Source organism: Corythoichthys intestinalis, chromosome 8, assembly GCF_030265065.1.
Source record: "Corythoichthys intestinalis isolate RoL2023-P3 chromosome 8, ASM3026506v1, whole genome shotgun sequence".
NCBI classification, from domain to species: domain Eukaryota; kingdom Metazoa; phylum Chordata; class Actinopteri; order Syngnathiformes; family Syngnathidae; genus Corythoichthys; species Corythoichthys intestinalis.
Genome location: NC_080402.1, coordinates 48,635,983 through 48,651,912, shown reverse-complemented (window position 1 = coordinate 48,651,912; position 15,930 = coordinate 48,635,983). Strand labels below are relative to the sequence as shown.

Here is a 15,930-nt window from a genome sequence, read left to right as displayed (position 1 = left end):
TTTTCAAGTCATGTACTGATAGGAAAGTCAATTACGAGCAATAACATTTTTCAGCCACTTGGGTGGGCGTGGGGGCACTGCCCCACCTGCCTCCCCTAAATCTCCGTGTATGGTCCAAACCATTTTGACTGGGAGGGTCAGAATGGCTTGGACGTCATGCATCGTCAATGACACTGAGACATTGAACATTCACAACCAGTCCTCCTCATTTAAATGAATTGGACATCCATGGCAAACAATGAGTTAATATGAAAATTGAAAAAAATTGTCACGGAAACAAACATTTCTTGTGCACACATGAAGCTTCTTAACATGACATCATGTTAGTAGTAAATGTACTGTTATGTAACCATGGTTAATATGCTTGTTGTTAGCAACTGAACAACATGAAAATAAATAGATTGAAGTTGGCCATATTGATTTGGATTAGCTACGTTGGGGTCATTTTAGCCAAAAAAAGACGTACCCTAAAGTTGGCCATTTTGAAGCTAAATTGATTTAGCAACATGAAATTTTGTAGAAGTTCCCGCTCAAAAATATACAGCTTAGCCTATTTGCCATGTTTAGAAAACCCTGGAAAAGAACTTACTCTTGAAGATCGTTCCATTTCAACCAAATTCAATATCTACTTGAAGATCGTCCCATTTCAACCAAATTCAATATCTACCCAAACATTTGAGATAGTCATAATGTGTGCACATTGCAAAGTCATGTGTCGGTGAAAACATACCGCTAGACATTGAAGCGTACCATTACAATGTTAGCGTTGTTGTGGTTTTGCACCTTTCAGAGTGTCATCTTATGTGACCACTTCTCTTTTGTAAGTGTGTCCCGATCACAATTAAGTGACTCACCGCCAACGCCCGCAATTAACTTGCAGGGTGTGGCAGTTTCACACACACTGTAGATAAACACAAAGAATACACTTATTGTTGTGGTGTGTTTGTGTGTGTGCGTCTCCTGTCAGCTGAAGGACATATGGGTAAATGACTCGCCTGTGAGTGCCTCATGTACACTGTATCGTGTGTGGGTGTGGCACGTGTGTCGCGTGTGTAACCTGTTTGTCTGCTTTCAGGTTCTAAAATGGTCTGCCAGTTCTTCGCGGCTGGCCTCCATTCCCGCTCGCCACACACAGACACAGATGGTGCGTCAGGTCTGTTTTCATTTTGTTGTGTATCTTTAAACGAGTATTCATGTTTATAGAAATTGTATTGTACTTTATACTAGGCTTTAAAAGGTTTAATGTGTAACTTTGCCCGCGTGTTGTCATGACGTTAGAAAACGGAGTGTTTGCTATTGAAAGCAAAACTCATTTTAATATCATAGCATGAATTTAAGATTGGTTATTCTTTCAGTTGTATGACATTTTTAATGTCAATTATGATTCATTTGTGTAATATTTAAGATTAAAAAAAAAACCTGAGCGTATAAGCGTTTAGAAGGGATTTCACTTCAACACTTAAGATTTCACTGGCAATATTTGATCAGGCTCAATTGAAAAACACTTTGATTTTACTTAGCTTGTCAAGAGGATAATTGTTTTTTTAATTAAACAACCAAAGACAAAAAAAAAAGAATATTGAAGTCCATGACAATTAAATAAAGCTGTGTATTTGAGTTAGGCAGTTCTAATACTATCTGTAAATCCTTCATGTAAGTACGTACTTTTAGTACTTTGCAAAGATGCAGGCATTTCACTGTTCAAGTATTACAGGTTGCAAAACGTACACAGCATAAACATTCAAATGAATTCAATTACAAAAGAAAAAAATACATGTAATTGTACCATAATTATTCTGTTCCACGCAAAGTAAGCAAAACTACGAAGCCCTAAAGGGACATCGACAGAAATAAAATAAAGTTAAACCATCTGGTGCGCACCAGATAGTATGTGGTGGCCACTAGAAACTATATGGTGTGCACCAGAAACAATCTGGTAATGTAATTGTGACGATGTGCAAGTAATGCAGTAATATCTTTATTTCTGAGTTCAAGACTGAAGTAAAGTTCAACTAAATCCTGTATTAGCACGCCAAAACTGCTGGTGTCCAATAAGCGCCTGCAGTTTGTGGCCAATGAAGGGAACTTTCTAGTGTGCACCACATACTATCTGGTTTAAATTTATTTTATTTCTGTCGATGTCCCTTTCGGGTCTCCGTATGAAAATGAAAGAAAATGGAAAATATTGAAAAAAAAAAAAAACAAAAAACATCTTGGTAAATCACACCACAAAAAATGGTCTCTTATATGTTTTATAATCATATAGATTAGCTGAAAAAAATGTAGAAAGAAAAACTACAAACACGTTTTTTTTCTCCATCCTTGTCTTCAACTCTCACAGTAAAACAGAATAGTAAGGGTCTGTTTTGAGAGTGAGAGGTAGAGGGTTATCATTGAGATAGCTAGGAAGGATACAAAACATCATAAATATCTTTTAAATACTATAATTGATACACTTATTTATACTGTAATGGAAGTAAAACAATGCAATGCATAATATTAACCGATTGTCCTAAAGCAAGTGAAGATATTCTCCTTCTACAATATGAACCAACATGTAGAATATATACATCAATAAAGCCTTGGAGGAATAAATAAGTGCATAAAAATAGTAATATTAAAATAGGTAGAAGTCTGAAATTTCAATCCTAGATGCATTTCCACCTATAGAGGCATGGTCTTAAAAAAATCCAGGACTCACATTGTATGATTTTTAAAAATAATTTATTTGTAATTTAATAGGGTTCATAAGTATTTGCACCCCTGAGAATCAGCAATAATTATGACACTCAAAGAGTTGTCAGTCTACCTTAAAAAAAGTCCAACTTTAATCCATGAGTAACCACCCACCCACCACCCGTTTGAGCTCTTTATTGTCACCTGTGCCCCTACAATCAGTCATAATCAAACTGCTACCATGGGCAAGACCAGAGAGCTTTTGAAAGACACCAGAGAAAAAAATTGTTGAGCTCCACAAAGCTGGAAAAGGCTATGGGACAATTGGAAAGCAGCTTGTTTAGAATAATCAACAGTTGCAGCAATTATTAGAAAATGGAAAAGGCTAAACATGACTGATAATCTACCTCGGACTGGGGCTCCATGTAAGATCTCTCTTCGTGGAGCATCACACACACTCATGGTGAGAAAAGTGAGGGCTCAGCACGGCAGGAGCTGGTCAATAACCTGAAGAGCACAGTTTCAAAGGCTACTGTCAGTAGAACACTACGGTGCAATGGTTTAAAATCATGCATTGCTCAGAAGGTTCATGTACATGTGAAGGGCCCGTCTGAAGTTTGCCAGAGACCATCTGAATGATCCAGAGGGGTCAGCGGAGAAAGTCATGTAGTCAGCCGAGACCAAAGTAAAACTTTTTGGTGCAAACTTTACTCGTCGTGTGTGAAGTAAAAAGAAGGATGGGTACAATCACAAGAACACCGTCCCTACCGTGAAGTATGGGGGTGGAAACCTCAACACCTGCCTAAAACTTTTGCACAGTACTGTATATTTTCTTTTCTTTTGGCAATACCATTCTATTTCTGGATTAATTTGTTACTTTTTAGCCCTTAAAAGAATATATACAGTATATATACAGTATGTATATGTATATATACAGTACTGTGCAAAAGTTTTAGGCAGGTGTCCTGGCTAAAACTTTTGCACAGTACTGATGGTCAGATTTTGAGCCACAACCTCTTTCCCTCAGTCGGAGACTTGAAGATGAGTCGTGGCTGGATCTTCCAACATGACAATGATGTAAAGCACACAACCAAGCTGACCAAAGAGTGGCTGAGTAAAAAGCATTTCAACGCTCTGGAGTGGCCTAGCGAGTCTCCAGACCTCAATCCAATCGAAAATCTTTGGATGGCGCTGAAACTTCTTGTCACTGTATATACATGTAAAGAAAGTTAAATTGAAATTTATATATAAAAATTGGAAAATCCTTAAATTTGAAAAATAAAAATAGAAAAAAAATCCCTTTAACGTTTTAAACATTTATATATACAGTATATAAACACTGAATAAATAAAAATGAGAAATTTAGTAATAAATGTTTCTTTTCATTAATTTTAGCATATTCCACGAAAATATTCTTTGTTATTTAAATTCATTGGCTGCCATTGATGGTGCGAGACGTCCAATCCATTTTTACCGGAAGGGGCCGAATGAACTAGATGGTTTGGACGTCTAGCGCCGTCAATGGCACAGAAACATGAGCCAGTCTTTCCTGTTTAAGTGCGATTATGTGATGTCTATCGTTGTCATTGCAGGCAATGAGTTAAATATATATATATATATATATATATATATATATATATATATATATATATATATATATATATATATATATATAATTTTCTGTTTACTCTTTTCTTCTTTCTAAATCTTTTGATAATTTAAGTTTTTTTCAAAAACATTTGCATTATTTTTTCAATTTAATTTTCTTTATTTTGTGTTTTTGTAATAATACTATTTTTTTACGTACGGATGTATTTCTTCAATGTTCTAGGTATAATTGTTAAATGTATATTAAGGCATCAAAGGGTTAAACAGAAAAGAAAAAAAACATTTGTGCTTTTTTTGCCGTGAAACAAGCAACATAAACGAACAAAAAAAATATAAGACATCTTCTTTTTAATAATACACATTTTTATAGCAGTAGGTAGCAATTAGATCGTATTAAATCATTCTGCCAAAACAGTATGAATATTTGTAATACTACATATTTGTGGCATGCTCCTTGAAAAGATTGAAACATCCGATTGACATTCACCCAACATTTTTAAAACCAACTTGCAGTTTTTCTTTGTCAATTCTTCAATCAACAAGATGCGGTGCATGAAAACATTTCCAAAGCCATCAATGCCAAGTTTTGATGGACACCATGTATTCATAGTTTCTTACTTAGGAGTGTTTCTGAACCTTTTCCAACCACAAGGAGTGTTCTTCAATGTTCTTTTTAAAGGTGCATAGTACACATACTCCACTTAATGACGACCAATCTAAATAAAGCAACAACTCTCGATTGTGCCACCGAACTCGAGCGCGTCTGGAAACGCCTGAAAAACACGGTGACGCTCCTGATAAACTCGTTTTCCTGACTTGACATTCCTCCACGCATTCCTGCCACAGACCGAGGTTCCCATGTGTCTGATTCACGCAGAATTCATCTCGGTCTTTGTTTATTTCACTTGTACACACCGTCAAAGCCATGCACTCACTTTTAAAATACTCCTCAGGTCAAAATACTGAATGTTTCAAGTTTTGAACATGCCCGAAAACACACCAGATTTAGCAAGAATGTGCATTTTGTAGTGTTGCAGCAATGTTGTTTTTTTAGCTCCCGATATACGTAAATGCACTACTCTGCTGTGTGGTCACTCACTCACTTTTGTTACTAAAGTACAATAGTAAAGTACAGATACATTGACAAAAAAATTACTTAAGTATAAGTATCTAAGAAACAAATACTCAATGAAAGTACAAAAGTATGTGCTTTAAATTCTAATTTACAATTAAAAAGTTATTTTTCCCGATGCAAAAATGTGCTATATATAATCAAAAAAACTCCCAAATCGTAAGTTTTTTAAACTAATCTAAATAATATCTCCTGCCAATATGATTAAAAGGAACCACAGAAGATAAACGTTAGAATGATTTATAATATACGTTGTCTGTCTGTGCGATAAAAACTTGAAACGGAAACGCAACCGATAAGAAAATGCGGCTGGCTTGACCACGGAATTAGTAAATGCGGCTCACTTCAGAAAGCAAGCAGACAAAAAAAAAACATAGGGATTGCGTAAAAGGGTTTATTGAACACACGAAAAAACACGCGATCATGAAAAGGGAGACAGAAAAAGGGTCGGTGACAGTACGTCGGAATCAATAATATTTTTATTTTTTAAATTTTTTTTAAGAGGGAAAACCGCAGCGAAAAGCAGACAAATGAAAAAAATAACAAGGCAATGATGCAACGAGCAATGAAGGGCTATACAAACTGTCAAATGGCAGCAAGTCAATACCTCGGCAAGCCGCCGAGGATCGGTTTAAAGACGCTACTAGTCACAGTATCTGTAAACCATGTTTTATTACAAATTTCGTGTAAACAGTAGTAATAACATGTTATGTAATCAATTTCATATTATAACATAAGTTTCATGATCACTGCAAAATCCTTCATATTTTAAATCCTTTCATGCACGATTTATGATAATTTTTTAAACTTATAGGGCAATCATTTAACCAATTGGCTGCCATTGACGGCAGTAGACGTCCAATCTATTTTGCGATACCCCTCCCAGTCGTATTGGATTGGACATCGAACGTCATCAATGGCCCTGAAAGATGCGAAATCCCGGCCAGTCCTCCCGGTTTAAATGAATTGGGCATCTATCGTCGGAATGCAATGAGTTCAATACTATAAACAAAAAAATCTACTTCATAGTGTGACTTATGGCCATAATAAATAAATAAATAAATTACCAAAAATAGTCACCATTATAATCTCAAATAGTACCTAGTAGTCAACATTTCATGTTGTATCAATTTCATGTTTCAACATGTTGAATTCTGAATATCAATGTTATAATTATTACAAATCAAATGTTTTACCTTGATAAAAATGATATTCAAACGTGACAAATTTTAACATGAGCTTTTGTATTATCTGTAGTTCACCCGACAAAGTGACCAGTAAGTGTTTGCATGTTTAAAGACTTACAATTCCACATCCTTTCCAATAGGTTAAGTCTTCGCGGTGACTTGAGAGACACGACGATCAATGGTAGCAAACATTCCTAATTCCCACACTTCCCATGAATTATGACGTTTGAATATTTTGCGTGATCTCCGTTTCCCAGGCCTCTTACGCGAGGAGGCGCAGGCTCTCGGACGCCCTGACCCTCGAGCGATCCGAGCAAGGAGCGTTGGTCATTTCCAACATTGACGACATCGATGGAGCCAATCAGAGGCTGAGGGAAGGTGCGTTGTTGTCAATTTATATCATGTCTGATGCAGCCAACAACAGTCAAACTCGTTTTTGCAGGCATGTTTAACCAGGTGTTAAGTCGAATTTCAAAGTTGAGCTCTCAAACCTTGTTTTATGGGGCATGAAATTTGGATGGCATGTTTAGCATGAGTAGACATACAAACAGAGGTGGGTAGTAATGTGTTACATTTACTCTGTTACATTTACTTGTGTAACTTTTTGAGAAAAATTGACTTCTAAGAGTAGTTTTAACACGTCATACTTTTTACTTGAGTAGATGTCTGAAGGAGAAATGCTACCCTTACTCCGTTACTTTGGGCTACACTACACTCACACATTTTTCCTCTGTATTCTACAGTCCCTGACAAAAGTCTTGTCGCTTATCCATTTTGTAGAAACAATTGCTAATAACCTAACTTTTATTCAGTTGGTTTCAGAAATTGCTCATATGAAAGCTAAGACCCTCCCAAATGATGTTGAATGTACAAAAATATATTTGTTTCTCTGAAAAAAGATTGATCATTTAATGAAGACATAAAGGTCAAATTTTCGCAAGACAAAAGTTTTGTCGCCAAAAGAAAGTCCTTTTAAATACAAAAATGTATTACATAACATAAGCGAATGAATTAGTGGTGCTGAGAGATCCAAATTTAATATTTTGTATGACTTACATGGGCTTGAAGGACCGCATCCATGCGGTTCGGCAAGAATTCATACAATTTATTGATGAAATCATCAAGAACATCAAAGAAAGCAGTCTTGCATGCCTCCCAGAGTTCATCAACATTCTTGGGTTTCGTCTTTCATGCTTCCTCTTTCATCCTACCCCAGACATGCTCAATGATGTTCATGTCTGGTGACTGGGCTGGCCAGTCCTGGAGGATCTTGATCTTCTTTGCCTTGAGGAACTTTGAGGTAGAGATTGAAGTATGCGATGGAGCACCATCCTGCTGCAGAGTTTGTCCCTTTTTTTGGTTAGGAATGTAAGAGGCAGCTAAGATTTGTTGATATTTCAGACTATTTATGTTGCCTTCCACCCTGCAGATCTCTCAGGGTGCAGACAATTAAAAAAACGTCTTGCATTTGCCAGGCCCACAGCCTGTCAAAAGGATGGACGCTGGAAAAGTGACTAAAGGTGGATTTTTCAGATGAATCTTCCATTGAATTACACCACAGTCGCTGTAAATATTGCAGGAGACCTACTGGTACATGGATCCGAGATTCACTCAGAAAACTGAAGTTTGGTGGTGGCAAAATCATGGTTTGGGGTTACATCCACTATGGGGGTGTGCGAGAGATCTGCAGGGTGGAAGGCAACATAAATAGTCTGAAATATCAACAAATCTTAGCTGCCATTGTTAAAAAAATCTGTCAATGTGAGCAGTTACTCACAACGTTACAGTGTTACAGTACTTCAGTATTCTTTTCACTGAATACATTTTTTTCTTGTTCTTGAGTAAATTTTTTGGATGATTAATTTTACTTGAGTAAAATTTTTGGCCACTCTCTACTTTATGTTTTAAGGGCCATTTTAGGTTTATATTGTTATTTTTCCGTGGATCCTTCAAAGACAAACTTTCCGTCTGGGTGTTAATGCATTTTTTTTCAATACTCTAAAATGCTACATTATTGTGTGCATCAGGGGATGAAGTCGTTGGGGCTACAATCAACTTCGACCGATTATCCAAAGAGGAAGTGATGGGCGTTCTGAAACTGATGGAGCCATATGATGACAAAATCCAGGTCCTTACCAGGAGCAATATGAGCAAGAGTGTGGGGAATGTCAACCACTTAGCCGTCAACCCTGAAACGGTAATATAGTCATTTTAGTTGTGTTGTACCAATACAATTTTTGGCTCCTGATGCTGATTTCAATAGCTGGCTGTGTGGTATCGGCCGATGTTGATACTGTACCCACTGCTTTCCAACCACTGTCTGTGTGAGAAATTATCTGCCAAGAAGGCATACATTGCAATACTCCGAGAGAAAAGTAGTAGAAAAGATACGAGATTAAGTTACATATTGTAACATTACAAGATTAAAATCGCAATATTATGAGATTAAAGTTGTTTCGTTGCTTATTTTTATGTTATGTGAACCGGAAGTTGTTTTGTTTCATGGGCTTCAACTATTGGCAACATAAGGTCTGTGTGAACACAAAACTGCTTTTGACGTAAGATTAGGAGATGGAGGAATATTGGGTGAAAAATGTCGTAAAAGGGTGAGATTAAAGTTGCTATATTTCTTATTTTTATGTTACGTGAACCGGAAGTTGTTCGGGCTGCGCGGACTTAAATTTTTAACTGACTGAGACTGTTACAGAACAGCGTCAAGTTTGTTTGTCTTCTATTACTGCCAGGATCTCAGCTCTGTTTTCATCCAAACATGTCTGTGTCTTTAAAAATAAATAATTAGATAATGACTAGACTAGACTAGATTAGAAAGCCTTCATTTTCATTGTACAGAGTACAATGAGATTTAAAGCTTCGCCATAATTTGCATCGCATAAAACAAAAGTACATTAAGGCTGATATAAAAATATAGTTTACAGTGTACACAGATTGGGAATAAAGTGAAAAGTGACTAGCAACAAGTGGTAATGTAACAGTGCTTATATGACAATTTGCAGTACTCAGACTAGGAGGAAGATGGAAAGAATTGATATGATAGTGCAAATGACAGTTTGTCCATAGATATTAATGCAAAAATGCTATAATGTAACTCTGCAAATATTGCATATGCTGTATCCACATTATGCAGTACCCAGATATTACTTAGTGAGATGCATGTGACAATGTTGTGGCATTAGCAGTGCGATGACAATGACATTTCAGTACAAATTTGAGTTGAGTATGGTGACAGCTCTTGGAAAGAAACTGTCTCTTAGTCTGTTTGTTTTTGCTAGTATGGCCCTGCAGCGCCTGCCAGAGGGCAACGGGTTGAAGAGGTGGAAGCTGGGGTGTGTATAGTCTTTTATGATGCTCCTTGCCCTTCCTAGGCACTAATTATTGATATACTTGTTTGTGTTTATTTGATTTCTGTTGATAAAACTTTGATGACAATGGCTTTAAAATGATAATATAGGCAACAGTTTTAAATTTTAGGATTTTCAGATGGTGGTGTGCCTTGAGATTTTTTCAATGCAAAAAGTGTGTTTAGCTCAAAATGGTTGGGAAACACTGGTTGTACTGTTGCCTTTTTTTTAAAAATATGCAAATGACTGCATACTCACTTGATTGTAAAGTATTTGTTATCATAGCTTAGCTAGACATTGCTCAACTATTTGGCTGCCATTGATGGTGCTAGACGTCCAATCCATTTGAGTTCATTCGCGTTTACCCCTCCGACTTCAAATGGATTGGATGTCTACTAGTAATAAACTAATTGGTCGGAGGGTACTGCTGAACCAAAGAAAGCTCATTCATTCACTGCCAACCCTCTCACTGATTATTGTCCACTACCTGTATAGGGCAATTTGTGAATGGCGAAGACAAGGATTCACTTTGATTGATCTAAACTTAATCCCCCCCCAAGTAGACTATCAATGTAGTCACATGTTACTTCTGTCTGCTTTCAGATGCTGCAGGATTCTTACAACAAGCTCTACAATTCCAAAATTAAACGCTTCATGCATAAGGACTCGTCCGATCGCAACAGCATGGCAGACCTTGTGCAGACGCTCCCACGCAACACCAAACTGAGGAACGATCATGACTCAGACTTACCTCGCCTGGGCGTGGATTTTGGACGCTTGAGTCCTAACAAGTTGGTCCGGCGTTATAGCGCTGACTCAGATTCCAGCTACGCTGCCTACACTACAGGAGCATTTGCGCAGGAGGCCAACCTTAACCTACCGCCCCTGGGCGTGGGTCAGGTGAAAACGGCACAACAAGTTCAGATGCCGCAGCTGCCGAACGGTCGCATGAACAGTCTGAGTCTGGATAGAGCTAACGCCGAACTCGGACCTGGAGTTTATCTAAACGGAGATGACGTGGATGCCGCAGTGGCCCTCAGTGGCACTGACAGAAAATTTCAAATGTACAACCACTCTGACGGTTATGCAGAATTTGACTTAGACGGTGATGACACATCCCCCAATGTGCATCTGGCTGGACAGTCATCTAGATTAAAAGTGCCCGAGATGGATCTGAACGGTCAGAGTGGCCGATTGAGTCTTCAGGGGTCCGCGTTAGATGTTGATGGCCCCTCAGGTGACTATGATGTCAAAGCACCCATTTTCAGAGGTGATTTCAGCATGCCGAATGCACAACTCAAAGGGGTCAGTGTGCCTACCCCTGCAGCTCGCTCCAAGGTCCCCTCTGGAAAGTATAAGGCTCCAAAGTTCTCCATGCCCAAGTTTGGTCTGCCAGCTATTGAGGTTCCAGATTTTGATTTGGCTCAATCTGGCATGGACATCTCCGGAAGGATCGACAAACCTAATGTCAAAGGTCTGAAGACACCAGACTGGAGTCTGAAAAGTCCAAAGATAAAAGGTGACTTTGGAGGTCCTGACTTGGACCTCAGAGGTCCCAGCGTAGACATGAATGCTCCAAACATGCCAAAAATAAAGATGCCTAAATTTGGTCGCCCAAGCCTTAAAGGACCTGAGATTGATGGAGACCTCGATGCCTTCGGAATGGACGGCAATGCGCCTAAATTCAAACTCAATGCCCCCGGTGCTGATTTACAGATGCCAGACATTGATATTGACAGAAAATTCAAGAAGCCAAACTTGAATTTGCCTGATTATCATTTCAATGGTCCTAACCTGGATTTAGGGTCTCCTGATCTGGACCTCAGTGGTCCTAATCTCCAAGGTGGAGTCAATACACCTGATTTTAAAATGCCCAAACGCAGTCTGAAGGCCCCCAAAGTTGACTTCAAAGGCCCAGACTTGGACCTACCATCAGGTAAACTGAACATGCCAAATCTTGACAGTCCAAAACTTAACCTGAAAGCTCCGAAGATCAAAGGTGGCATTGATGGCCCCGAATGGGACACAAACCTTGATACCCCTAAGTTAGAGTTTAATGCACCACATGTTGACCTACCAAATGCCAAACTAAAGAGTCCCAAATTTGGTTTTCCAAGCCTAAAAACTCCTGACATCGATGCAGACTTTGATGGTCCGGACATGGATGTCAATGCACCCAAATTCAAATCTCCCAAAGCTAATTTAGATTTACCCAATGTTGATTTCGATGGAAAATTAAAAAAGCCAAACTTGAACATGCCTGATTATCATCTCAATGATCCTAAACTGGACCTCAATGCTCCAATTCTTAAAGGTGGGTTAAATGCACCGGACCTTAAGTTACCCAAACTCAGTCTTAAGACCCCCACACTAGATCTTAAAAGCCCAAATTTGGACCTGCCAGATGTTCATGCCCCTGATCTGAACCTGAAAGGTCCAAAATTAAAAGGCGGAATCCGTGGCCCTGACGTGGACTTACCTAATGCGGACCTTAAGGCTCCCAAATTAGATATGAAAACACCAGACATTAATATTGGATCACCAAAAACCAAATTTAAATTTCCTAAGTTGAAGGTTCCCAGATTCAAGGGTCCAAGCCTTAAAGGTCCTGACATTAGTGGAGACCTTGATGGTCCAGACTTTGGCATCAATGCACCCACTTTAAAGCTGAAAGGTCCTGATGCTGATTTAGGGATGCCAAATGTTGATATTGATGGAAAATTTAAAAAGCCAAAAATGAAGATGCCCAATTTAAAAGTAGATGGTCCCAACTTAGATCTTAAGTCTCCTAAACTGAACCTTAGCAGTCCTAATCTCCATGGTGGAATAAATACACCAGGTCTGAAAATGCCCAAACTCAAGACCCCCACACTGGACATCAAAAGCCCAAACCTGGACCTTCCAGATATTCATGGTCCAGATTTGAACCTGAAAGCTCCAAAGATAAAAGGTAACATTGATGGCCCCAATTTGGACTTACCCACTGCAGATCTTAAAGGTCCTAAGTTAGATCTGAAAACGCCTGACATCAACATGGGCTCACCGAAGGCCAAACTGAAGATGCCCAAATTTAAGATCCCCAAATTTGGTCGTCCAAGCATTAAAAGCCCCAACATTGATGCAGACCTAGATGGTCTAGACATGGACATCAATTCACCCGCATTAAAACTAAAAGGTCCCAATGCTGATGTAGATATGCCAAATCTTGATATTGACGGAAAACTCAAAAAGCCAAACATTCCTGATTTGGATCTCAAAGCTCCCAAGATACGTGGTCCTGACCTGGGCCTTAAATCTCCCAACCTGGACCTCAGTGGTCCTAATCTCCATGGTGGAATCAATGGACCACATCTGAAAATGCCCAAACTTGATTTTAAAAGTCCTAAACTAGACCTCAAAAACCCAAATTTGGAATTGCCTGATCTTAATGGTCCCGACATAAACCTAAAAACTCCTAAGATCAAAGGTGGCTTTGATGCTCCCAACTTGGACTTACCCAGTGTGGACCTCAAAGCTCCCAAGTTAGAGATGAAAACTCCAGACATCAAAATTGAATCGCCGAAAACTAAATTTAAGTTACCAAAGCTAAAATTCCCCAAATTGAGGAGTCAAAGCCTTAAAAGTCCAGACCTAGATGTTGATCTTGATGCTCCAGATCTAGACATCAATGCTCCTAATGTAAACCTCAAAGGCGCTAAACCAAACTTGGATCTTGACATTGGTGGGAAACTCAAGAAGCCAAACTTTAGTATGCCAAAGCTGGATTTGAAGAGCCCCAAACTGGACCTCAATGCACCAAAGTTGGACCTCAGTGGTCCAGATTTGGATGTCAAGGCTCCTGACTTAAACCTGAAAGCACCAAAAGTCAAAGGAGGACTGGATGTTGACACTCCTAACATAAACATTGGCTCACCCAAAGCAAAAATGAAAATGCCCAAAATAAAAGTTCCAAAAGTCAATCTGCCAACCCTGCGCGGACCGAACTTTGACGATCCAGACTTTGACATTAATGCACCAGATGTGGATATTGGAAGGCCATCAGGCAAATACAAGAAGCCTCACTTGAAAGTGCCGGATGTGGAGCTGTCGGGACCAGACATGAAGTCACCAAAGTACAATGGGAAACTCAAAGGACCCAATGTCGACATGGATATCAAAGCACCAAAAGTCAAAGGCTCATGGGACACCTCAAAATTGGACCTGCCAGAGATGGACCTCAAAGCCCCACAGATGGACTTGAAAGCCCCAGAAGCAAAATACAAAAAAACGCACATAAAAATGCCAAATGGCTACGAGATGGACCTGAATGGAGGTGTGCAGAAACCGGAGCTCAGTTTCCCCGATGTGAAGGGTCCAAATTTTAAACCAACAATGCCATATTTAGATACGGATGACATTAGCCTCAACGGACCGGTTGTGAATGTGCCAGGAAGCAATGTCAAGCTCAGAACTCCAGATCTGGACGTCGATGGGTCCACTCTCAACTTCAGGAAGTCTTTGCATGGTGGCTCGGGTGTGCCACTGCCAGGGCTTGACTTGGACCAGGACTTGATACATTCTTACGTTGACGGGAGACCCCAATACTCGATGGATGCCGACTTGGGCCGTTACGTGGATTTCACGCGTTCGGACCTCAACATTGATGACTTCACTGGAAAACATCATGTCCCCAGAGGTAGAGGGTCCGAACTAGATCTTCCGCTACCCTCATCTTCTAGAGAGGTTACCGCTGACTTGAGGGGCCCTCGAATCAGAAAAGCTGCCCTGAACGCCGACAGCATCTTGTATCCGAGTCATGCCGTGAAGGCTGCCCACACTCAAATTGACGGCAGCTGGTCATATTCACAAATGAAAGCTCCAGATAACTCTGAGGAATACCTCGTGACCGTTTTCCCCAAACAAGAAGAAAGCGAGAACACGCTAAAACAAAAGTACGGCACGCTTGGGGAGCTTAACTTTAGCTCCGGTGACATCAACCTGGATGTTCCCGATCATGATGAGCTGAGAAGCCCCGCATTCCTCGTCTCCAATCTCGTTTAGCAGGATTGCTGCAATATCTTTACTGAAAATTGCTGTTTTTTCTATGAACTGTGCAATATTATGATATGTGTACTGTATATATAGATTTCTTTTGTCATTCCTCTGATTTTGTTTAGGTATTCTTCTGACATTTTTTATGTGAGCCTTGTAATGTTCTTCTTTGCAAGGTTCTTCTGCTGTTCCTTTTTTCTGGTGACGTTCCACTGACATTCCTCAACTTTTCCTCATATTATTTTGTTTGTTTATCTGGCATTTTCCTGTCATTATCCTGTTCTATTACTGTTTCTCTGACATTCTTCTGATCTCATTTTCCTATGTTGCTCTTGTTGTACTCTTTTGATATATCTGTTTCGTTCTCCTGATGTTTTGGTTTTCCTGTGATATTCTTAGGATTCCAATGAACAGTACTTACTGTTGTTGTAGTGGGTACGCAGTTTTAAGAGTTATGTACACTGACCTCTTTTGCATTTATCTATTTTATCCCCCCATGATTTACTTTGCTACCACATTACATAAATTACACCACCGATGGATAGGCCAATGAGGGCCAGTTGAATGTCGATAACGCTCGACAGACCACATACCAATGGGTTTCTTCGTGGGTATTGCCGAAGTTAAGGTACACTTCAGAAAACTGCACGCTACTGATTATTTGTGAAGTTATAATACAACATTTAAAAGAATTGATCAAAATCAAGACCTATGGGATGGAATGGGCTTGAGTGTTGAAATATAAAGGCTGTATTTAATAGTAAATTCTATGTTATTTTTAATTGTGACTTAACAAAGCAATTGTTTTTAAATCAGATTTTGCACCAAACTCTGTATATAACATATTCACATACAGTTTATGTCAAGTACATACCTCAATACTAACTAGTGTGAATAGATAGGATGTGTTAAAATATTTAAATGTCATTGAATGGTA

The 15,930-nt window shown here is 39.1% G+C and overlaps 1 protein-coding gene across 3 annotated transcripts; it reads left to right on the top strand.

Moving 5' to 3' along the window:
* Nucleotides 1-316: 316 nt before the first annotated feature.
* LOC130919819 (neuroblast differentiation-associated protein AHNAK-like) lies at nucleotides 317-15,930 on the top strand. Of its 3 annotated transcripts, none has more exons than XM_057842390.1 (5): nucleotides 317-1,144; nucleotides 6,744-6,784; nucleotides 6,861-6,981; nucleotides 8,631-8,800; nucleotides 10,566-15,930. In XM_057842390.1, the coding sequence occupies exons 2-5, from the start codon at nucleotides 6,782-6,784 to the stop codon at nucleotides 15,000-15,002; spliced, it is 4,731 nt and encodes a 1,576-aa protein (XP_057698373.1). In that variant the 5' UTR covers nucleotides 317-1,144; nucleotides 6,744-6,781; the 3' UTR covers nucleotides 15,003-15,930. The 3 variants fall into 3 exon arrangements, with proteins under 3 accessions (XP_057698373.1, XP_057698371.1, XP_057698372.1); XM_057842388.1 differs by having other exon boundaries at nucleotides 1,091-1,153; XM_057842389.1 differs by lacking the exon at nucleotides 317-1,144 and having other exon boundaries at nucleotides 4,469-6,784.

Excerpts from the sequence above, each read along its gene's own strand:
- LOC130919819 (XM_057842390.1), top strand. Across the intron at positions 6,982-8,630 it reads CAATCAGAGGCTGAGGGAAG|GGGATGAAGTCGTTGGGGCT; the intron begins GTGCGTTGTTGT and ends TGTGTGCATCAG. Across the intron at positions 8,801-10,565 it reads TAGCCGTCAACCCTGAAACG|ATGCTGCAGGATTCTTACAA; the intron begins GTAATATAGTCA and ends GTCTGCTTTCAG.